The 25,000-nt window shown below is 45.1% G+C and overlaps 1 protein-coding gene across 4 annotated transcripts in view; it reads right to left on the bottom strand.

Moving 5' to 3' along the window:
• Positions 1–25,000, bottom strand: part of Caln1 (calneuron 1) — a 490,142-nt gene that overhangs the window by 16,725 nt on the left and 448,417 nt on the right. For all 4 annotated transcript variants that reach the window (XM_028870138.2, XM_028870139.2, XM_028870141.1 and 1 more), the window contains one exon: positions 2,550–2,706. In XM_028870138.2, the coding sequence (XP_028725971.1) occupies positions 2,550–2,706 (157 nt within the window). The remainder of the gene's footprint in view (positions 1–2,549; positions 2,707–25,000) is intronic.

Below are 25,000 nucleotides of genomic sequence, written 5' to 3'. Positions count from 1 at the left end.
ATACTTTAAAAAAACGAACCGACAGGAGGTAGGTCTCTTTTTCGCGAAGCTGGGACAGCAGGAGGAAGGGTGAGATTTTAGCTCTGAGCTCTGACCTCTGGGCTTTCTCTTTTACATTGTTTCTGTGTTTCTTATTTAATAAGACGGTTGGTTACATCAACATCTGGCGCCCAACGTTCGTGGTACGAATTCATGAAAAAGCTGTTTGCCTGTGGCCTTGTGAGCTCCAGCTCAGGCCCAAGCTACATTCAGCCGGTGGTGGTGGCACACGCTGGTAGGATTTGCTGAAGGAGACAGAGGCAGGAGGATCCCGAGTTTGAGCCGACCTAGGAGGCTTGGGAGAAGCTTTAGCCCGGACTGAACCACAAACAGTGGTGGGACCATGGAAGCAGTGGCTACTGCTCCACGTTGCCAGCTCCTTCTCATCGTGTTGGTGACTGCGATGATGCTGCTACCAGGGACGAAGGGTTTACTGCTGCTGGTTCAGAGAATTGCCAGGACCATCGTGTTACAAGAAAGCATCGGCAAAGGTCAGTTTGGAAAATTTTGGCAAGACAAATTTTGGTGGGGAGAAATTGTTGTGAAGATTTTCTATTCTAGGGAAGAATGTTCATGGTTCCGAGAGACAGACATTTATCAGACTGTGATTGCTCCAAACCACAGAGGAGGCAAAAAAAAAAAAAAAAAAAAAAAAAAAGTCTGCAGGAAACCATGACCATGCCTAACAGTGACTTTGAAATCTTCAAAAAGATGACAGGATCCTACAACAATGATTCCACATGGACTATGATAAAGCCATTAAGCCGATTAACACCATGGAAAAATCGACTTTGGACTACAAACTGGTCAGAACAATTTCGAGAGGACTAGCTGAGATGATACAGCCTGACAGACTACTTGAACAAGGACTTGAAACAAGCCCTGAACTTTCCTTTTATGCAGAGAATGGACAAATGATACAGGACTTGACAATTAACCCAAAAATTTTCTTTTCAAGATTCCCTAAAGATATCTTCACCCCTAGAAAGCAAAAAGAAAAAGAGAATATAGATATGAGATAGATCATTGAATCTACCCTGAGAAAGAAGATAAATAATAGGATAAATAGGTAGATCATTGAATCTACACTGAAGAAAAAGGGGAAGATATAAAAATGACAAAAGGTAAACTACTGAATGTACTATGAAAAGAAAAAAGAGAGAATATGGATATGATAAGATAAAAAGGGAGATTATGGAATTTACTTTTAAAAAGGAACTACTTGTTTTAAATAAGTAATGAAAATTTTTTGGTCTGAGTTTATCAGACGTTACTGGACTGGACATTGTTAATATATATAATGGAGTTTTTTATCTGAATCTGTCAAATGTTAATGGACTAGACATCATTAATGTAATTTTTGGCTGTATATATTGTATATACTTATTGGATAGTTTTTTCTTGTATTAGTTATAAGCTTTTTTTAATTTTAGACAAAAAGAGAGGAGATGTGATGGTATTGTGTTCTCCAAAATATTGTGTACTCTAATAAATTTATCTGGGGTCAGAGAATAGACAGCCACTAGATACAAAGGCTAGAAAATGGTGGCACTCACACTTTTAATCCTAGCATTCCAGAGATAGAAATCCCTCTGGATCTCTGTGAGTTCAAGGCCACATTGGAAATAGCCAAGCATGGTGACACGCCTTTAATCCCAGAAAGCCAACCTTTAATCCCAGGGAGTGGTGGTAGAAAACAGAAAGATATATAAGGCGTGAGGACGAGAAACTAGAAGATTTTGGCTGGTTAGGCATTTGGCTGGTTAAGCTTCAGGCTTTCGAGCAGCAGTTCAGCTGAGAGCCATTGGGATGAGGACTCAGAGGCTTCCAGTCTGAGGAAACAGGACCAGCTGAGGAATTGGCAAGGTGAGATAGCTGTGGCTTGTTCTGGCACTCTGATTTTCGTGTTTACCCCAATAACTGGCCTCGGGTTTGATTTTATTAATAAGAACTTTTAAGATTCCTGCTACAGATGGCTCTGTGTTGGCCTAAGGTGGCTGCTGTATAAGCATGATGACCTGAGTTTTGATCCCTAGCAGTCACACAGAAGAAGCTGGCACAGCACTAAGGGTCTGTGACTCCAGCACACTGGGCAGGCAGAAAGAGGTGGGCTCTGGGAACTCAGCGGGCAGCCAACCACACTGAAACAGTGAGCTCCAGGTTCAGCGAGAGACCCTGTGCCTCACAAAATAAGAACTCAATAGAGGAAGGTGCCTGGCATCGACTTCCGGTTTCCACAGTTACAGGCGTTTGTATTCCATTCCCATGCACCTGCACGTACATGTGTACATGACCCCAACCTCTGCACACGAAAGAAAAATGAAAGGAGGAAAAAGTGAAAACAGAAACATAAGGCGGAATTCAACCACTGTATCTTTCCTAAGCTGACCTGTTAACTTGGCCCCGACTTTTTAAGCTTTAGGACAAGGCTGCTTCTCGTCCTGAAGATTGGTAACTAACTGTAGGGCACGTGGAGGCCCTGGGGAAGGCACCCAGGCGGGTGCACCCACCTCCTTCAAACTCTGTCTGGCAGTTCCCCGAGGTCTCATTCAAGCTCTCCTCCTCATTGATAATGATGTTCTCGATGTCCTTCATCGTCAAGTGATCCCGGAAGGCGTGGTACAGGATGTGCTTCAGCTCCTCCAGAGTGACTCTTTGCATGTCAAACTGTGGAGACAAAGAACAGGAAGAGGGCTCTGAAAACAGGGGTGTGAGCTCAGCTGGGCTTGCTGTCAGCCTGCCCAAAAGCTCCTTAAGAAACCGAGTTTCAGGATACCAGATGAGCAGTCCCCGTCGTCCGTCTCCCCCCCCCCCCCCCAGCTCTGAGCATATGCGTGCTCTTATTGGGGACAAAGTGAGTGAAATATATCCTCCTTGATTTAGGACAGAAAGAGTAAAAAGCCACTTGCTAGTTGGATTGATCATAAACCAGCCATCTGCTGTCAACCCTCCACATTTCATGTCCTATAGCATGGTGCCATACTTTAGACAGTGCATATGTTTCCAAAGTCCTATCATCTTGCAAGAAACCAGTCATTTTCATCTCGTGTTTCCACTTTGGACAATGCATATGTTTCAGGTTTTTTCATCATTTCCGAAGGAACCAGCAATTCCAATTTTGCTTCAAGTGTGAACTTATACATGTCTGCTGTGGGTTGAATGCGGTCTCCCTCCCCACCATCCCTCCAATAGTTATCGTATTGGAAGCCTCGTGCTCAGTGTTACGGTATTGAGATGGAGGAAACTTTTCAGAAGCGGGACACAGGGCTAGAGAGATTGCTCTGTGGTTAAGAACACTTTCTGTTTGTCCAGAGGACCTGAGCTTGGTTTCCCACGTCTATGTTGGGCAGCTCACAACTGCCTGCAACTCCAGCCAAAGAGGATCAGACTCTCTCTTCTGGTCTCCGAGAGCACATGCACACACATGGTACACATACATATATTCAGGACCACATACATACAAGATAATAAATACATATTGTTATTTATAATAATAATTATAATTATTATAATAAATAAAAATTATTCAGGAGACTGAAGATGTTGCTCCAGAAGGGTGCCTCAGTTCCAAGACAGGGCTTAGTTTTCTAGCGCTCTCTCTCTCTCTCTCTCTCTCTCTCTCTCTCTCTCTCTCTCTCTCTCTGTATGTCTGTGCTCACATGTACATGGATGCACACATGTGAGTTTGTGTATGTGTGCGCACATGTGCATATATATATATACATGGGTGTACACACATGTGGAGGCCTGACATCGATGTTTGGAATCATCCTCCATTGCTTTTCTACCTAATTCACTGTGTCAGGATCTCTCAGTCAAACTCAGAGCTTGCTAACAAGGCTAGTCCCTCTAGCCAGCTCGCTAGATGCCCTGTCTCCACATCCCCAAGTCAGAGTTACAGGTGGGTCACCATGGCAACTGAGCATTTCCATGGGTTCTGAGGCTCTGAATGCTGGCCTTCACGCTTACATGGCAAGTGCTTTAACCACTGAGCCATCCTCCCAGCCCCACGAGTACAACTGTTGTAAAGCCTGTCCTCATGTCATCTTCTGACTTCTTGTCTTACCATGTGATCTCTCCTGCCATTGTGATGGGATCTACCTGAAGGCCTTCATCAGGGCCAAGTGAGAGGCAGTACCATGCTCTTCCCTTTCTAAAACTCAGGCCTGTATCCATCAGTCAGTCTCTCCTCCACAGAAGGGATTTTACCACAGTGATGGAAGATGACTAATATGGTATGTAACATGAATCTTAAAGGTACTTATTAATAAAAACAAACCTGGAGCCAGGTATTGGGGTAAACACTGAAAGATCAGAGAAACAGAACAAGCCACAGCTAACCTCACCTCGACAACTTCTCAGCTGATCCTGTTTCCTCAGACTGAAAGCCTCTGAGTCCTCATCTGAAATGAATCTCAGCTCAACTGCTGCTAAAAGCCTAAAACCTTAACCAGGCTCTAATTCCTGGTCCTCACACTTTATATACTTTTCTGCTTTCTGCCATCACTTCCTGGGATTAAAGGTGTGAGTCATCATGCCTGGCTGTTTCCAGTGTGGCTTTGAACTCCCAGAGATCCAGATGGATCTCTGCCTGCCAAGTGATAGGATTAAAGGCGTGAGTGCCACCATTTTCTGGCCTCTGTCTATCTAGCGGCTGTTCTGTTCTCTGACCCCAGATAAGTTTATTAGTGTTCACAATATATTGGGGGACACAATATCACCACAATGGTAGATTCGTTATTTTTCTCATTCCTAAGGAAGCATCAGTGAGCTCACACTTAAAAACGATACAGTCCGACAAGGTGGGGAAGACATGGCTGCCGCGGGAACTGGGGGCAGCCTGTCACATTGCATCGGGAAGCAGAGAGACGAATGCAGGAGCTCATCACCTTTTCCCATTGTATTCAGTCCACGACCTCAGCCCGTGGGATGTAAGGTGGATTTACCTCCATCAGCTAACCTAATCTGGAAACTTCCTCGCGGACATGCTCCAGGGGCGTGTGTGTGTGTGTGTGTGTGTGTGTGTGTGTGTGTGTGTGTGTGTATGTGTGTGTGTTCTGTGTGATTCTAGGTCCTACCAAGCTGATGGTCAAGGTTAACCATCACACCAAGGGGGAACACAGAAGCCCATGACTGAAAGGAGTCCACACAGATACTTCTGAAAGCCAAATCCTGGGCATTTTTCTCTCCTTCCTGTCTTTTCAAGCATTTTAGAAGTTTGCACCTCATTCTCAGAAATTAAATTGAGCTACTGAAACTTGCTGGGAAAATGGAGATGATTCAAGTCGGAAGCCCAGTATGAGTCAGAGCAAAAGATGGGCATTCATATATGGGCTGTGTTGTCTGCACTGTAGTTTAATGGCCCTGAGAGTGACTTTGTCACAAAGCTAGATACAGTGTCCCTTCACATTGGATAAACGAAGAGTGTAACCCATGTGCAGGAATAAGGCACAAAGAACGCAAAGGAGAATGATTCTGATATAAATGGGGATCCTGGCCTAGTTAGGTTTAACTGTCAACTTGACATAGCCTAGAGTCACCTGAGAAGGGAGTCTCAGTGGAGGGATGGTCCAGATCAGATGGGCCTGTGGGCATGTCTGTGGGGATTGTCTTGATTGTTAATTGATGATGATGATGATGATGATGATGATGATGGTGACGGTGGTGATGTTGATGATGGTGATGATGTGTGTGTGCACGCACGTGTGCAGAATGCTGTAGATGGTACCATTCCATGGCTAGGTAGCCCTGGGCTCTATAAGAAAGCTAGTTAAGCCCAAGCCCGTGAGTAAGCCAGGAGGTAGCACTCCTCCATGACTTCTGCTTCCAGATTCCTGCCCTGACTCCTCAGTGAGTGACAGTGACCTGGAAGTATAAGCCAGATTAACCCTTTCCTATCCAAGGTGCTTTTGGTCAGAGTGTTTTTTATCAGGGCAACACAATCAAGTCAGAACAGATCCTCTGCCATGGTCAGAGATGAATAGTGTTGACTTCAAATAGATTTCTTGGGGGGGGGCGGGGAGTGAGTCACTGCTACTTGGAAGACCAATAACAAGAGATGGAGTGCTGCCTGGAAAAATACTACACCACTTTAAGAGCTTTCTACCATTCAGAAACTAGGTGAAAAGATGGGCTAGAGGCTAGGAAACAGAGATATAGGTTCCCTGCCTCCAGTGTTTTGGCTGTTTGAGTTTTTTTTTTTTTTTTTTTTTTTTTTTTTTGACAAGGTTTCTCTGTATAGCCCTGGCTGTCCTGGACCAGGCTGGTCTTGAACTCACAGAGATCTGCCTGCCTCTGCCTCCCCAGTGCTGGGGTTATCATCATTAGAATATACTGTGACAAGCTGGACAGTGATGACACACACCTTTAATCCCGGCACTGGGGAGGCAGAGGCAGGCAGAACTCTGTGAGTTCAAGGACAGCCAGGGCTGCAGAGAAAAACCCTGTCTAGAAAAAAAAAAAAACACAAAACAAAACAAACAAAATATACTGTGGCTTTGTAGATCAAATGTCCCCAGTGGCAATGGGTAGAAGACTTGGTCCCAGGCTGCTGGTGATGTTGAGAACAGCCTGGATCACGAAGGTGCTGATTTCATCACTGGATTTATCCATTAATGAGTCCACAGCTGAATGGGCCATTAGGAGGTGGGTCCTGCTTGGTAGGTCACTTTCAAGACCTTAGACTCTCCTCTGTGTGTCTGTCTTTCTGTTTCTTTTTTTTTTCTTTCAGTCTCTGTGCGCCCCCACCCTCTCTCTGTCTTCCCATCTCCATCTCTGTTCCTTGTCCTCTCTGTGTGTCTGTATTTACCTTTGTTTCTCTCTGTCTCTGACTCTGTCTCTCCTCTGTCTTTTCTCTCTCTCTCCTGGCCGTCACGAGGTGAGCAATTTTCATCTACCGTTCTCCTCCAGCTTCACCTCAAGCTCATATTGACAGACTCAGGGGACCGTGGACCAAAACATCTTTAACCTTAAGCTCAGATAGAACCTCCTGTTCACAACAGTGTCCCTTGACTGTTTTGTCACAGTGACACACAACTGTCTAACACAGGGTGCTAACACCTAAACAACCTAGTTGAGCAACTCCCCATATGTCATTTATTGTCAGGGTACCACTCCTCTCTTAAAGTTTTGAAAGAAATCACTATACAATGGGAACCTGGCACCAACAGGTATTTCTCCCATGATGACCCACCAACCCAGCTTTCATATTTTTCCTGAGTTACTTTTAGAATTTTATACTATTTTTGGAGAACTATCCACAAGCGTCTCATTATTTTTAGCATGCAATTATGCACAGTAGGCCCACATTTTAAAATTTCTCTCAAGACTGACTATACCGTAGTGGCCATGGATATGGCACAGTTGGTAGAGTCCTTACCTAGCGTACACAAAGCCCTGGGTTCTATTTCAGCACTACGTAAATCGTGGGTGGTGGCCTATGCCCATAATACCAGCACTGGGGAGGAAAGGCAAGAGGATCGGACGTTCAAAGTCATCCTTGGCTACATAGCAAGTTTGAGGCAACATGAGACCCTCTTTAACAAAAATTCCACTTATGCCCTATCTCTCATGATTTTATGTATTTCTCTTTTCTAGTTTTGATGTAATTGTGTTCTGTTTAGTGGACCACAGAGAATGTGGTCCTTACATATGCATTCTTTGGATATCTAAGACATTTTCCATTATAGTACAATCTCTACAAAGCTAACTTATACTAATTTATTTATCTTTACTAATTATATTATGTGGCCACAAAATTATAATCTTTCTTTCCGACGCTCTTATTTTTATTTACATGATTTGTCAAAAACTGTAACATTTTATAGTCTGTGAAAAGAAATGTCTGCCTACTAATTATTCTTACGGTCATAATACTGTTTTCAATGAGTTTGTCCTTAGTATAAAAACATTTAGTCTTTAATGAAATGAACAGCTATGGAGGATGACACTGAGGTAGAGAAGCAGGTGTAATCAAGTCATAGCAGATTCTGCTCACAAGACAATTTAAATTCAGATTGGTACACGCTGTGGCAAGGATGGATTGGTAACCCCCAGAAAGTCAGGAGTGTATCACGGGTTTCTTGAAAATGTGTATGGAATTGAAGACCCAAAGTAAATGCTCAGAGGGAGATGGCTCAGCCCATAAAGGGCTTGATGTACAAGTATGAGGACCTGAATTCGATCCCCAAAACTTTTGTTAAAAAAAAAAAAAAAAAAAGACATGGTGCTTTATTGTCCACTTGATACAAACTAGAGAAACAGTCTTAATTGAGGAATTGTCTAGATCAGGGTATGTCTGTGGGGGTTATCTTGGTTGTTGACTGATGTGGGACCCAGCCCACTGTGGGTGGCACTATTCCTTAGGCAAGGGGCCCTGAACTGTACAAGAGAGTAGAAAGCAAGCACCCAAGCATCCACGCATTTACTTCTCTGGGTGTGATAAGACTGTCTGTGTTACATTCCTGACACTGTGGTTTCCCCTAAATGACAGAATGTAACCTGGAATTGTGAGCTAAAATAATCTCTCTCCCCCATAAGTTGCCTTTTGTCCAGTTATTTTATCACAGCGACAGACATTAAAATGGGACAGTTGAACACAATGGTACGTGTAATCCAAGCACTGGTGAGGAAGAGGGTAGAGACAGGAGGATATCTAAGACTTGCTGCTCTTGCTGAGCTTCAAGGCTTTCAATGAGAAAGCCTTTCTCAAAAAAACAAAACAAAACAACAACAAAAACAAAAAAACCCAAGGTGGATGGTGTTCCTGAGGAAGGACAGGAGAGGTGATCCTCTGACCTCCCCTTACACACAGGCAAGAAAGCAAGAAGAGAAAGGGGGAGGGAGAGGAGAAGAGAGGAGAGGAGAGAAGATGAGAGGAGAGAAGAAACGAGAAGAGATGAGACGAGAAGAGACTTCCAGATATGTTAAGATGGGTTGTACCCTATTTATCTTTCACTGTCCACTTGACACATCTAGAGTCCTCTGATTACCTGAGAGGAAAGCCTTGCTTGAGGAATTATCTGATCAGATTGGTCTGTGGGCATGTCTATAGGGGAGGGACTGTCTTGATTCTTAGTTGATGGAGACCCCAGCCCACTGTGGCTGGCACCATTCCCTGGACTGACGCTCCGGGGCTGTATAAAAAGCCGTTAGCTGAGCATGAGCCTTTGAGCAAGCCAGTAGGCAGCATCCTCCATGGTTCCTGCCTCCAGTCTTGAGTTCCTGCCCTGATTTTCCTCAGTGACGGATTGTGACCTGCAAGTATACACTAAAATAAACCTTTTCCTCCTGTAAGTTGCTTTGTCTGAGTATTTTCTTTCCTTTCCTTTTCTTTTCTTTTCTTTTTTTAATCACAGCAATAGAAAGCACATGAGAACAAACTGGGATCAAGATGAGAAAAAGGGATGGTGAGAATGGGCATCCCAAGACTCAGTGGTGCAGAAGTCTTTGCATAGTGAGGGAGACCCGCTCCCTCTTATTCCTCCAGGGTACTCTTGAGCAGGGAGAAATGAGGAATTTGTAGATAGAAGGATATATAGAGAGAGACAATTAGAAACACAGGATAGCCTCGGGAGGGCCTGGGTCCAAACCCACCAGCCCCTTCTGGCTCTACTAAAGGGCTTTTTAAAGGAATTTCAAGGGGTGGAGCAAAAGACCTCCCCCCATCACAGCCAAGTGTAGACCATCCCAAATACCTGTTGACCATGCATGTGGTCAGTCCATCCCCTAATACAGCCCTGCTGTGTAAAGCAAGCTCAAATCTCACTAGGAAACTTTTGTGGACTCCCACAGCATAGTCACTGACTGGTCTAACCTGGGTCCAAGTATCTTCCAAAGGCACCTACTGTGGTCTACTGTCTGTGGCATTATTGGGAGGTGTTGGAATAGTGTAAGAGGCAGAGTCTAGAGGTCCTCTGGTTACTTCAGGGGGATTACAGTCACTTTAAGAGGATTGCAGGACTCCAGGCTCTTCCCCCCACCTTTTTTCATGATTATGGGAGGGCACTTTGTACCACTACATATTCCCCACCATGATCAGCTGATCTCCCCTCAACCACGAAAGTACTAAAAGACATTGCACTAAGAGGCCATTGGAGATGGACCCCACCTCCTGTGTCCATTCTCTTGGTGACACTAAAAAGGTTAACATCATACTTGCTTCGACTTAGGATTTAAATTACCATATAAAAAGGTAGCAGAGTCTGGGCTTTGGTGAGGTCCAGTAGGACAAAACAACTTCTTTCTGTTCAAAAGAATGAGATCTGGATGCTGGGGGAAAGGCTCAGCTGTTAACCACGCACACACTACACTTACACAGCACCCCTGTGAGGAGGCTCACAACTGCCTGTAACTCCAGCTGCCGGGGATTTGATGCCCTCTTCTGTCCTCTGCTGGTACTGCACTCAAGTGCATACACATACACACAACTAAAAATAAAAATAAGTATTAATTTAAAAAATGAAATCTACTTCTGACCCTGACTAGAGTCTTTATTTTGAAGCTATCCAAATTGTTACACGCTAACTGTATTCTTTCTTTTGTTTTTGATTTTTTTTTTCCGAGACAGGGTTTCTCTGTGGAGCTTTTGTGCCTTTCCTGGAACTTACTCTGTAGCCCAGGCTGGCCTCGAACTCACAGAGATCCACCCGACTCTGCCTCCCAAGTGCTGGGATTAAAGGCATGTGCCACCACTGCCCGGCACTGTATCCTTTCTTAAGAGTCAATCCTAGCAGGGTGATGGTGACACATGCCTTAATCCCAGTACTTGTGAGGCAGAGGCAGGCAGATCTCTGTGAGTTCGAGGCCAGCCTGGTCTACAGAGTGAGTTCCAGGACAGCCAAGGCTGTTACACAGAAATACCCTGTCTTGAAACACCAAAAATAAAATTAAATTAAAAAAGAAAAACCTGTCAATCACCTGGCCAGGAGTCCATCATCAAGGAAAGCTGGTTCCCCTGAAGCCATGCTAAGGAAATGAGATGAATAATTATCCCCTTAGTGAGACTTAGCATCCCAGAGTCCTTCCTCCACACAGTTGCTCCCAGAGCATCCTGTAGCAGCGTGCTTGGCCTACGTTTTGAGATCACTTAGAAAAGTGTAACTTTCCCTTTTTTTTACTTTGAAGATATTAGTATCATCATTAGTGTGTGTGTGTGTGTGTGTGTGTGTGTGTGTGTGTGTACACATATCACATGTTGTATGGGTACCCACAGAATCCAGAAGAGGGCATTAGGTCTCCCATGGCTTGAGTTACAGGTGGTTGTGAGGCGCCCGGCGTGGGTGCTGGGAAACAAACCAGTTTGTTTCCGGAAAAGCTGCCGGTGCTCTCGACCACTGGGCCATCTCTCCAGCTCCCCCACTCCCCTTCCTTCTCTCTCTTTTACTTTCAGGTAATGACCAACGCCTGGTCATGCTTTCCTGCACACCCTCAGCTCTCCTTCTCTGTCTCTGACTTAGAGAGAGGTGACAAGTTAAACTTCGGGTGTGTTCCCTGGAGCACCCGGCGTGACAGTCCCCGCATAACAACCAGGAGATGGAGTGTAGACCTGACAGGCTAATGATACGGATTTGGAAGTCATTTGTGTTAGGTTGACAATAAAAGTCGCCTGAAGGATGACAGCCCCAGAGAAGAATGTATGGTGCAGGAAGACACCTGGAGAGGCATTTAAAGGTCACCAAGGTCAACCGGTGAGCAACCTCCACCACAGAATGTTCAGGATGTGTCTTTGATACAAAACACAATATCTAAATGTTTCTTGAAATGTCTTAGGCTTTTTGCCAAATTCGACTCTGACCTCGGTACGGTACGGCATGCTGTTTTCTTTCTATGTGATTTTGTTACAGTCAAGCTAGCCTGCTCAACACGTTCCAGGCAGTGGCACAAAAGTAGATGGTACCTGAAGAGTGACACCTAAGGTTGTCCCTCTTCTGGCTCCGATCGTAGCTGTGTGTTTTACAGGCATAGATCTAGAAAGCGGAACAGCGTTCATGTAAAAGTATTAGGATCTGGGTGTGGCTGCAACTCAGTTAGTAGAGTGCTTGCCTAGCATGCGTGGAATCCTTGGTTCTACCCTTAGTACCACGTAAACCAGGTTTCCTGTCACCCAACTATAATGCCAGGCCCTGGGATGGTCAGAAATTCAAGGTCACCCTTAGTTACACATGAGTCTGAGGCCAGCCTGGGTGATGTGGGGTCTTATCTACTTGGGACACGGGGCTCAGATTATTCCAGCTGGATCTAATCTGAAACCACAGTCTAGCTTCCAGAGTACCAAAAGGTATTATGCAAGTTGCTAAGGGAGGGGAGCAGTTAAAAGTCCTATCCAGCTGAGACACCTAGGAACCACAACAATGACCAGCATGGCAACAGATCCACCAAGGGGCAATGGTGGCTCTCACATGCTGGCGGTAACCAACAGTTGCCTAAGTGGACTTAGGGCCCACTCAATAGGAGGGGAATTATGCCTGGTACTAGAAACCTAGTCTACTAACCAGGGCTAGTGAGTTCACGGATCTTAGAAGATAATCTACTACTGCCTCATTGGTAGACTGGTATAGTTCCTGAATACACTCTAAAGCGTATCCTTATACCTACTGATAAGTGTAGCTACCACCCCTCATCAAAGAAGCCTCTTTATAGCAAATGGAGAGCATCACAGAAAACCACAACTGGGCACACTGCAGAGATCAGTGGGTTGTGGGGATCCCAGCCCCAATGGATGCATCTGCAGCACAGCTCCTGCATGTATGGCACAAGGAACATCTTGGGAGAGGGGCGTGAAAGACTGTAAGAGTCGGGATATGAGGAAGTCTGCTGTGTCTTTCTCTCTGCATAGACAAGACCTGAACAATAGCAATATCAAGATGCACGCTAATGAGAAATCTGGGAAATCTCATAGGGTCTTGACCTTAGACAAACTGCAGGCAACTACTTGTGGTGATATATTATTTGTGCTAAAATATGGTGATATTTTATTTGTGCTTTAATAAAGCTTGCCTGGAGATGGGGGGGGGGGAAGGCCAGCCATTTTAAGTAAACAAGAAGTTAATCCTATCACTTATCAAGCAGGGTCTCTCTGTGTTGAAGGCCATACTAGGGAACAGAGCCAAGTGTGGTGACACATGCCTTTAATCCTAGTACCAACCATAGAGACCTGGAGGTCTGTACAGACAGACAGTGACAAGGAAGTGAGGTAGCTGGGCTAAGACAGCCAATGAGAGGGCAGAACAGCAAGGCAATAAAGGAGTGGGTAAGACAGGAAGTAGCTCACATTTGGAAACTGCCGAGTTGGTGAGGTAAGGTTGGCTGGTGGCTTTCCCCATTTCCCTGATCTCTCTAAGGCTTTCACCCTTATATTTGGCTCTGTGTTTTTTTATTTAATAAGACCATTTAGAAACTCGCCTACAACCAATACCCTGCTAGAGAGGAAAAATTAACCTCTCCCAGGGATGAACCTCCTGATTGGTTATCCAATATGGAGCTGTCAGCTCTGAAACCATAACATAACCACAAAAATAAAAATGGACCCAGTAGTAGAATTTATATATTTGTCCACATAAATACATAAATACACACACACACACACACATACACACACATACACACGCGCACACACACACATACACACGCGCACACACACACACACATACACATACACACACACATACACACACATACACACGCGCGCGCGCACACACACACACACATACACATATACATACACACACACATACACACACGCGTGTGCACACACACACACATACACATACACACACACACACACACACACGAATACATATGTAATAAAAATAGAGGAAAGGTTATCAGTCTGACAGCATGGTGGGTAGGGGTGTGGGAAACAGGAGAGGCTGGAGGGAAGAAAGGGAAGGGAGGAAATGATATAATATATTTGAATTTAAAATGTAAACTAAAGACATTTTAAAAAATTAGACTTACAGTCTCTGCTTCCCAATAGTGGACATGCACACCATTTCCATCTGGTAATATATGCATGCTTGGCTCCATTTTGATATCTTACTTCCTGCTTTCCAGATTTTCTGATCCTTACAGCTTCCTTTTTCTTTTTGTACAAAATGTCTGTGACTGGCTTTGTTTTGATTAAACTAGGAGACCTCTTCCTGGTTATCAGTTATATGACGTAACTAGCAATTTCTTAAGCTCAAAAGCAGAAAAAATGGAATTGCTTCTTTCTCCTCCCTGTGTGAGATGCGAAATTAAACTCCTTTCACTTCCAGACTTCCTCCTTAATGTGCCTCAGTCCCTGGGTGTAACTCGACATTCCTGGTAGCTGGGCATGGTGGTGCATGCCTTTAATCCCAGCATTCAGGAGGCTGAGGCCCAGACAGGTGGATCTCTATGAGTTTGAGGCTAGCCTGGTCTATACAACTAGTTCTAGATCAGCCTGGTCCACATAGCAAATTCCAGAGCAGTCAGGTCTACATAGTGCCACCCTGTCTCAAAATAATGCTTCCCACCCCAAAATATACCCCGAGTGTCTTTTTGCAGAAGAATACTGATTCCGCACTGAATTTGGTGACATAGTTTATAACCACGAGCCGCTACTTTAAGACAATGAATGGATTTCATTCCTCAGTTCCATTTTTCCGGGACTGTCCCATCTCTGGGTGCATGGCTATCATGATATCATCTGTTGAGAACTTTTAAAAATAGCTGCTAATGAAGCATTTGTGCATGTCACCTCTTCCAAGACATCTTATAGTTATTTTAAAAATTCCGTTACTTCTACTAATTAAGTTAGTGACTTAATGTGTTTGTGTGCATGCATGCACATGAGCCAGGGCGCATGTGTGGAGTTCAGAACACAACCTGGAGGAACTGGTTCTCTCCTTCATGGGTCCTGGATGTGGAGCTCAGGTCACCAGGATCAATGGCATGTGACTTTACTCCCTGAGCTATTTTTCTGGCCCAAGACATTATATTTTTCACAGTATATTTAAAAATAATACTATGTTTCTGTTTTTGTTTAAAATATATGGGTGTGTTATTTACATGAATGTCAATGTATCATGTGCATGCAATACCCAGAAAGGCCAAAAGAGGGCGCCAGATCCTGGACTGGACTTAACAAACAGCTGTGCGCCACCATATGAATTCTGGGAACCAAACCTGGGTCCTCTGGGAGAGCAACCAGCGTGCTTAACCTCCAGCCATCTCTCCAGCCCCTACAATACCTTTCTTCCTCCATGCTCCAGTGATAGAAACTTTGGTTTAGTGTAACATGCTAGGATTGCACAGATGGCCCCTCCTTGATACCTGAGCCGGGAGTGTGGGTACAGCTGAGTTAGTAGAGTGCATTGTGCACACACACAAGATACACACTTAAAGAACGCTGAGCTGAGTTTTCTAGTTGCTTCTGTTTGGGGTTGGGTGGTTGACCCAAGTTTTCTTCTTGCAATATCCTTTATTCGTTTTCCAGCACCAGTAGGGATCTTTCTCCACCCTTGAAATTTAAAAACACACACGGCGTCTGTGCCACAGTTAGACATATGTTTCTGCATTAATCTTGGCTTGAGTTCAGCCAGGATTTTTCATTTTTATACCAACATTGTGTTCTGCCTCTTGCGTGCTTTCTCGCCGCCATTTCGACAACTGCTTCCCCTTTGTTCTCGTTTGATTTCTCCTCTGGAACACAAATTAGTCTTGATGAGCTGTCTATCCTGTGCTTCCTCATATTCTGTCTCTTCGCTAATAATTTTCGTGTCTGTGTTCTGGATGGTACATTTCTTTTTTGTTCTCCCCTGCCACATAGATCATTCAGCGTCTTTTAACTGTTTATTTATATGTGTGTGTTGCACAGTGTGTGTGTGTGTGTGTGTGCGCGCGCGCGCGCGCGCGAGCACGTGAACCCCTAGAGTCCAGAAGAGGACATTGGGTCCCTTGGAGCAGGAGTTACAGATGGTTGTGTGCACTACCCAATGTGTGTTCTGGGAACTGAAGTCAGGTTCTTTGCCAGAGCAGTGCACGCTTTTAACCAGTGTGCTATTTCTCTAGCCCCTCTTTAAAAAAGGGTTTGATTTTATTTATTTATTTATTTATTTATTTATTTATTTATTTATTTATTTATTTATTTATTTATTTATTTTTTGTGCCTCCCCTCCCAATGTGTCTGTGTGTCTGTGTATGTGAGTGCAGTACCCATGCAGGCCAGAAGAGGGCACCAGAGCCCCAGGAGCTGGGTACAGGAAACTGCTTTCCTGATGTGAGTGCTAAGAATTGAACTCAGGTTCTTTGAAAGAGCCATGAAGTGGCCTTTACCACAGAGCCATCTCTTGAGTCCCTCATTCTGCTTCTTTCTGGCTGAGTCAGAAACCAATTCTGTGCTTTTATATTTGGGCATTCTCTGGTAATTGTAGTCTGCTTCTTTCTTGCCCAAGTGTCACGATTTACTGCCTTATTTTTATGTTTTTCTTTCATATAATTATGTGCTGGATGAGAGAGAGAGAGAGAGAGAGAGAGAGAGAGAGAGAGAGAGAGAGAGAGAGAGAGAGGATGTATATGTCCACAGGCCAGAGAAGGACATCTCTTGGCACACTCTATCACTTTCTACCTTATCCCCTCAAGGCAGGGTCTCTCACTGAACCCAGAGCTAGGCTGGCAAACCCCAGTGATCCTTCTGTCTCTATCCCCCCAATAATGCTGAGGTTACAGGTACACATGGCCATGCCCAGCTTTTTATGTGGGCGTTGGGGACTTGAACTTGGGTCCTCATGCTCTCACTGCAAGTGCTTTTATCTGCTGAGCTATCCCTGCCCTCTGTCCTTTCTCCCCTGATGAATTCCAAATGCCTTTTTATGCATCATCTTTTCAGATGAAAGTATGAAGAGATGTCATAACGGTATCTTCTGTGATTTCTCTCTTGATTCAATTTCATTTTTCTATTAATATAGTTTGAACGTTTTACTTATTATTTATTTATTATTTCTTTATGTATGGGTGTTTTGCCTGCATATGTCTGTGTACCACGGGACATGCAGTACCCACAGAAGCCAGAAGAGGGTGCTGCATCCCTTAGGACTAGAGTTACAGATGGTCGTAAGCTGCCATATGGGTACTGGGAAATGAACCTGGGTCCTCTGGAAGAGCAGCCAGTGCTCTGAGCCCTCTTGATTGAATTTCCAAAGGCAAGTAATTCTTTTTCTCTAGGATGTAAGTGAGGTGTGTGTGTGTGTGTGTGTGTGTGTGTGTGTGTGTGTGTGTGTGTGCGCGCGCGCACGCAGGTGTTCATATCTATGGAGACCAGAAGACAACCTTGGGTTGTTTAAGAACAGGTGTTGTTCTGCAGCCCAGGCTAGCCTGGAAATGACTCTGAAAGTCCAGGCTAGCCTCAAACTCTTGGTTTTTCTCTTTCCTCAGTCTTTCTAATGCTAGAAATACAGGCTCAGTCACCATGCCTAGCTTGCAAGTTAGTTTTGTCTGTTTCTGTGTCAGCCTCTTCAGTTAATGAAGAGCCCTTGGAAGATATGCATCACTTCTCATTTAGTGGCTAGACTGGAGTATGTTTGTTGAATGAATACGTGTTAGTTAGCCTTCCATTTCTTCTTCCTCCCTTTCCTCCCTCTATTTCCTTCCCCTGCAAATCCATCAGGAGGCCTGGAAAAGTATCTTCTGCAAGAAGACTCCCAGTTGAGACTCACAGTGGAGAAAAGAAATTGAACTCCTGTTCTCGCTGTGATAGGAGCCTCAGGGGGCCCTAGCTGCAGTGAAGTCCTGAATTCTGAACAAGATGAAAGCCAGGCCACTAAAAGGACAAAGCCTGAGGCTCGCCACAGGCTGCCTGTGAGGTCTTTCCCCCTCCCTGACTCCCACAGAGACCAGCTCTGTGGGGGACTGCATCTTCCCTGACCAGCTTTTAGGTTAATCCCCCACTGGTTCCAACTTTCACAGGTGCGGAATTCACTTCACAGTGCAACTTAATTCACCTTGAAGAGTTGGGGAGAGGGGCCAAATAAGCTCTAGAATATTCTATAACCCCTGTTCTTCCCCTCTGCCTGGTTAAAAAGGTGCTATTCTACTGTTGTTGTATGGTAATAATTTCCTTCAATTGGAACACTTCCTTCAGGAAGAGGGAGGGGCTCATGAGACTAGGAAAGTAAGCAAACTTCACATGCTTGGTAAAGCTGGATTCTAGAAGGCTTATGGATTCCTAAGGGCACAGAAGCAGTGAACAGTGCTGGCAGAGAAGACTGTGACCATCACATCTGTCTGGAGATGCTCCGGCCTGTTCAGCTGCCTGCAAATCCCGCAGAGAGAGCGCTCCAGGGCTTCGGCGTCACGTGTTGTCACCCATGCTGGGGCAGGCTTTTTGGTGATGTAGCTGCTTTTGAGCCATCCATGCTCCTGTAGGTCACCCCCTTATACATTCTCCCAAAGTAACCCCAGTGAACTCATCAGTTCCCCCTGATGAGTTAGATTTTGCTGGCATCATTACTCTGGTCCGTCATGAGCTCCCTATGACATTTTTTCACGTCTCCCCATGAAAAGCCTCACCTACAGCATCTACCTCCCAAGAGAAAGTACTCCCAATAAGCTAGAACATCTCTACTTGGAAGCGGACCTCTTTCCAAGCCACAGCAGTAACCTGCAGTCTGGGCATACTTATAGTGCTGGGCAATCAGCTGAGTCCCACCTGCATGGCTAAGCCATCTCAGAGGTTGACCCCGGCACCACTACAACAAAAAAAAAAGGACTTTAAAAAAAAGTGAATCCTAAGCTCCAATTAGGTCATTCCATCCACATAATTTCATTCCGCAGTCTTCCCTTCATCCTTGGACACATGCTGTCAGCAGTGTGGAAGTCTCCACCAGTGTCAATGTTGCTGTTCAGCCAGAAGTACAGAAAACCCCTGGATTCAGAGGAGCTTCCAGAAGTTTCCCTCACTCCAGGATTTTCCCAACAGAGCACTAAGCAATGAGCCTGAAATGAAAAGTATCTTGACAGCTCTCTGAATTTATGACTCTTAACCACCTGACAGAGGCCCCTTAAGGAAGGGTTTGTTGTAGCTCATAGCCCAAGGGCACAGTCCATTAAGACATGGCAGCAAGATCTGGAGAGAGTAGAGGGACATGGGGCTGGGCTACAAAACCTTAAGTACCCCATCCCCATTCCCTGACTCATTTCCTCCAGGGAAGCACCACCTTCTAAAGGTTACACAGATTTTAAATAAATAAATAAATAAATAAACAAACAAACAAATAAATAAATAAGTAAAAACAGCGCCACCTGCTGGGGGCCAAGTGTTAACACACATAAGCCTGTGGGGGACAAGTGAAATTGAAGCCACAATACTCCTTGACTGCTAAGAACGAAGAGAGAGGTTCATATGAAGCCTATAGCCCAAACTCTTTAGTTAGATGACTAGGATGAGGGGATTGAGGGCTGATTCTGAGAATGATTGGAGTTGTGCACAGGTCCGTCTGGACTCAGGTGTGTCTGTGATGGCTAACACTGTCAACTTGATAGGATCGAGAACCCCTTAAAAGACACTCACTCCTCCAGGTGGGTTTACGAAGGCACTTCCGGAACAGGCTTGACTGAGGAGGGAAGACCCACCCTGAATGAGGGCAGCGCAGTCCGATGGGCTGGGGTCACGGACTGAATGAAAAAGGAGAAAGTGACCTGAGCACCAGCATCCATCTCTCTCTCCGCTTCCAGACTGCGGATGCCACGTGACCAGCGGCCTCACGCTCCTGCCCCCGTGGCTTCCCCGCGAACTGTGCGCCCCAATTAACCCTTCTTTTTTTACAATTCCTTTCGTTAGATATGTGGTCACATCGATGAGAGAAGACACTAACACAGCATCTCTTTCTCACCTGGCATGGGGGTACAAGAATAGAAGGGGGGGGCATATGTTGTATTCTTTGACCCTGATGGGTATCACTTCAGGTGAGCTGAACTGGATTCAGTTCACGGCCTGGCCTCTGCCAGTCCCCCCCCCAAACACTCCAGCTCCAGGAAGGATGAAGACTCTCAAGCAGACCCAAACAAAGATTGAGCACCTATTGACTGCCACAGTCTGAAAGAAATTTTCCACTAGCTACAAGGCCCATGGAGCAGACACATAATTCGGAACCTTCAGCTGACATTGAAGTTTCGCCCTCAGAACACCATTTGAGGGAAAGCAAGGAGGAGGCACCACTGGTCTGGTCTCATTAGGCCCCTACTGAGGACCACCCAGGGTAGGCACCTGCAGGGGGCCAGTCTGAGCCCCCCTGAGCCAGTGGCAACACTTCTAAGCCACCAGAGAGCCTGGTGAGGGCACACTGTCGTGACTATACTTCTTGACTGGCCCCCGAAGAAGTGAGGGTGAATTAAAGATCCCCACCTTCACTTTGTCTGCTTTCCCGAGGCCCCCGCCTTCATCCCCAGTGCCTGAAGGTTCAGATCTCTTTGTGTGAGTTGTGGGAGGGGGGTGCCTATGCACGCATGTGTGCTTGTACGTGGAGATCAGAGGTCAACATCAGATGTCTTCCTCAATCATCGTCCACCTCATCCCTGGAATCTACATGGTGGAAAGAAAGAACCGACTCCTATAAGCTGCCCTACACACACCATGGATGTACTCAAACCCCTCCAAAACAAAGAAGAAAAGGAAAGAAAAGAAAAAAAACCACTTATGTTCTAGAATGAATCCCTTGACAATTCGGGGGCACAAATATGTATGTGAGGCCCTACTAAGTGCGAGGCCCTGCTGTAGGTAGTCTGGGGCACCCTAGGAAATGAAAAAGAGAAAAACACTCTTCCCCCACAAACCTTACAATACAATTGGGGGAGACAGAAAATACCCAAAGAATCACCTAAAATAGTTTAGTATGGTAGCACATTTCTGTAACTTAGAGGGCTGAGGCAGGAGGACGACTGTGAGTTTGAGGCTAGTCTAGACCACATAGTGAGACTCTCTCTCTTTACCCTGTTACTTCCCAGAATCAAATGGGAAGACATGCCAGGGGACAAAATGAAGCACAAAGGACACTTAGAGGACCCATGTAGCTGTTTGGGGGAAGGGACACAGGGTACGAAAGGAGCTGATTTGGAGTGCGGGTTGTTGGAGCCGGAGGGGAGCAGAAGGCACACACCTCCCCACTGAATAAATATGCCGCACGAAGAATCAAGATAATGTGTCTCCTTTGAAAATAGAGCTACAGTCACTGTGTAGTAGTGTCCTGGTTAAAAAAAAAATAGGTATAGTCTGGGAGCACAGGTCAGAGGGGAGACCTATTAGAGCTCTCTGTACTCAGTTTCAGCTGCTGTGTAGGATGAAAGCCACAGAGCAAAAATAACAACTCACTCCTGTGTTGGCCCTTTATGCCAGTGCCACCGGTCTCCACACTGGAGGATGTGGCTGGCAAGACTACAGTGAAGACAGTCGTTTCTGTTCTCCTAGAACTCCGGGCTGAATTATGGCCCCGGAGATATCAACATCCCAACCCCAGGAACGTCATCTGGCATTCTGGTTAGTTTTATTGTCAACTTGGCAGGATCTAGAGTCTCCCGGGAAGGGACTCTCAACGACAGATTCCCTAGATCAGGTTGACCCTGTGGCAATGCCTGGAGGGGACTGTCTTGTCTGTTAATGGATGTGGGAAGACCCAGCCTGAAAGTGGGCGGCACTGCTTTGGGGCTTGGGTTCTGAATTGCGTTAAGAGAAAACAGCGACGAGCACCAAGCATGCATGCTCTCATTGCTCTGGGTGTTCTGTGAGGGGCTGTCCCAAGCCCCTGCCACTGTGACTTCTCTGCAGTGATGGATCGAAACCCGGAATTCTGAGCTAAAAGAAACCTTTCATCTTGAAGTTGCTTTCCCTTGGCAACATCTGACTTTGAAGGTCACTGTGCAGTCCAGGTGGTCTAGACCTCACTATATTGCTCAAGCAGACCTAGAATTCAGTATGTAACCCACGTTGGTTACAAACTTACAATCCTTTTGCCATAGCCTTTCAAGTGCCAGGATTATAGCTGTGAACCATCATGCCTGGAGGGGGCACAGTTTTCTATAGCTTGCAGATTTTGGTGCCCTGGCTTTTTGTTGGATTAAGACCCACAAGTGAAAAGTTAAGGGGAATCAAAAGCATGTAGAACATGGCTTATGTGGGTGATATATTAACATGTATTCCTGCATTTAAATGTGTTTGAGGTTATAGCTCTCTATTCTTGGTTATATTTGACTCCGTGGTTATAAAAATGTCTCTGCATACAATCTTTTGGTTTCAATTATGTACTAAGGATTATGGAACTTACTACAATAAAGCTCACTTATGACACATTAAATCAGTTGATGGAGGCAGGAAGGATGGGTCAGCAGTTAATGCTGCTTGCTGCTCTTGTAGAGGAGCACCCAAGTTCGGTTCTAAGTATTCACACTAGGCAACTCACAACTACCTGTAGTTCCTTGTCTAGGGGATCTGATGTCCTCGTTTGGCCCCTATGGACACTGTTCTCTGTTTTAGAATATTATTTTAAGATGTGTTCCATATTTTTATTCAGTGGAACACTTGTTTAGTGATGCAAAGATGTGTTGCATTCTTTTATGTTGCATTTGTTTAGCACTGTGAAGCTGTGTTACTGTGCCTGTCTAAAACACCCAATGGTCTAGTAAAGAGCTGAACAGCCAATAGCAAGGCAGGAGAAAGGATAGGTGGGCCTGGCAGGCAGAGTGAATAAATAGAAGGAGAAATCTGGGAAGAGAAGAAAGAGCAAGAGAACAAGAAGAGGAGGATGCTAGGGGCCAGCCACCCAGCCACCCAGCCAGCCACAGAGTAAAAGTGATATACAGAAGAAAAGGAAAAGCCCAGAGGCAAAATGCAGATGGGATAATTTAAGTTAAAAAAAAAAAAAGCTGGCAAGAAACAAGCCAAGCTAAGGTTGGGCATTTATAATTAAGAATAAGTCTTCACGTGTGATTTATTTGGGAGCTTGGTAATGGCCCCCCAAAAGGGCCAAAAGAGCAAGGAGCAAAACACTAATAACGGTTCTCTCTCTTTCTTTCTCTCCTCCTCCTCCTCCTCCTCCTCCCTCTCTCTCACAAGTGCACATGCACTCTCTGTCACAATTTAATTTTTTTTTTTTAAAAAAAATAAACCCCAGATGATATCCTGATCCACACCCAGAGTTCTTTCATGACACCTCAGTAGACAAACATGGCAGTCCCAGAAAATGAGGTGAACTCCCTCGGTCCTCAGCCTCCCCATGCAGATACATGCAGGGGAGGTCAACATCTGAGCAGGTGGCTGCTGGGGACTAACAGACTCGCAGTCTAGGAATGGTTTTTCTATTAACTACCCAGTTATCCCCTCGCAGGTCATTTCGTAGCTTAGGTTCTGTAACACTATCCACTTAATAGATAGTCATAATAATTTAAAGAAGAATCAGTAGCTGGGTAGATGGCTCATAGGTAAAATGATTGTTGCACAAATGTGAGGAGCTGAGTTTAGGATGAGCCAGATGTGGTGGTGCACATCTGTAATCCCAGTGATCCTTTAGAGATACTGGAGGCAGAGATAAGAGAATCCCTCAGAGCTCATTGGCCACATGCAGAAGCAAACAAGAGACTGTGTCTCAAACAAGGTGGAAGGTAAGGACAGATAACTAAGGTTGTCTTCTGGCCTGCATACACATCATGATGCAGGCATGCTAGCATTCACACACACGAGAACATGCATACACACAGAAACAGACACAGATACACACACACCCACCTATCATGTACACACACACAGACACACACTCCTCTCACACATATACAAGATAAATGGTTGTAATAATGGTGTCTTCAATCTTGTAAAGACTTGGTAAGGATCAAACACAATGAGAAATCTTAAATGATTTATAAAAATGCAAAGCGATACAGATAAAATATGCAATTTTGGTAAACCCACTAGTAACAGGACAGTTAAAATCATCTCGTCTTAAATTTCACACCTATTTATTTTTATGTGTATGAGTGCTTCCCTGAATGTATGTATATGCATCCCATGCATGTACATATCTGCAGAGGCCAGAAGAGGGCACTGATCACTTAGAACTGGAATCACAGATGGGTGTGAGCTGCCATGTTGGTGCTGGAAACCAACCTGGGTCCTCTACAAGAACAGCAAGTGCTCTTAACCACTGAGCCAGCTCTCCAGTCATAGGAAAAACTATTTTTTTATTTATCTATATGTATGTGCATGTGCCTGCATGAGTTTATGTGCACCATGAATCTGCAGTGTCTGCAGAGACCAGAAGAGGGTGTCAGACCACCTGGAGCTACAGTTAAAGGATGTTGGCAGCTACAGGACATGGGTGCTCAGGTCCCTATAAGAGCAGTGAGTGCTGTTAGTCACAGAAGCATCTCTCCAGCCCCTGTCTCTTTGTACCTGTGACTGTTTCTTTTCCCAGAAGACAACATGATTCAACAGAGAATTTTCTCTGAGAACTGTAAAATTTAAGCATTTCTGAGTGAGAACAGATCGGCTTTTTCCTCCTTGAAAGAATGTCATTCATACTTGGAGGCTTTTTCTTGACAGTTTCTGTCTGGCACTCCACACAGCAGTGGGGTGGACGGCTCAGTGTTGCTTGCCTCCTTCAGCACACCCCATTTCCCCATCATCCAAGACAAGCAATTACTTCTGAGATGGCTCATCTTAAGTAGTCTGGACTTGACTTGAATTCAAGAACCTCTCGCCTCTCTTGGCATTATTTGTATTCTTCCTACCTTCCCTTCCTCTCTCTCCGTTTCCCCCCTTCCCGCCTCCCTCCCTCTCCCTCCCTCTCTCTTCCTTCCCCTCTTTCTCTTTGTCTCCTTGACCTCTTCTTTCTTTTTTTACTCTCTTCCACATGCATGGCAGATGCTCTACCACTAAGCCACGCCCCCAGCACTTCACTGGAGGATCCTGGGAAAGTGCTCTATCACTGAGCCATATTGAGAGATTCTAGGCATGTTCTCA

Source organism: Peromyscus leucopus, chromosome 23 (genome assembly GCF_004664715.2).
Source record: "Peromyscus leucopus breed LL Stock chromosome 23, UCI_PerLeu_2.1, whole genome shotgun sequence".
Taxonomy (NCBI): domain Eukaryota; kingdom Metazoa; phylum Chordata; class Mammalia; order Rodentia; family Cricetidae; genus Peromyscus; species Peromyscus leucopus.
The sequence above is the reverse complement of the archived record's forward strand: the minus strand, read 5'-3'. Positions and strand labels throughout refer to the sequence as shown.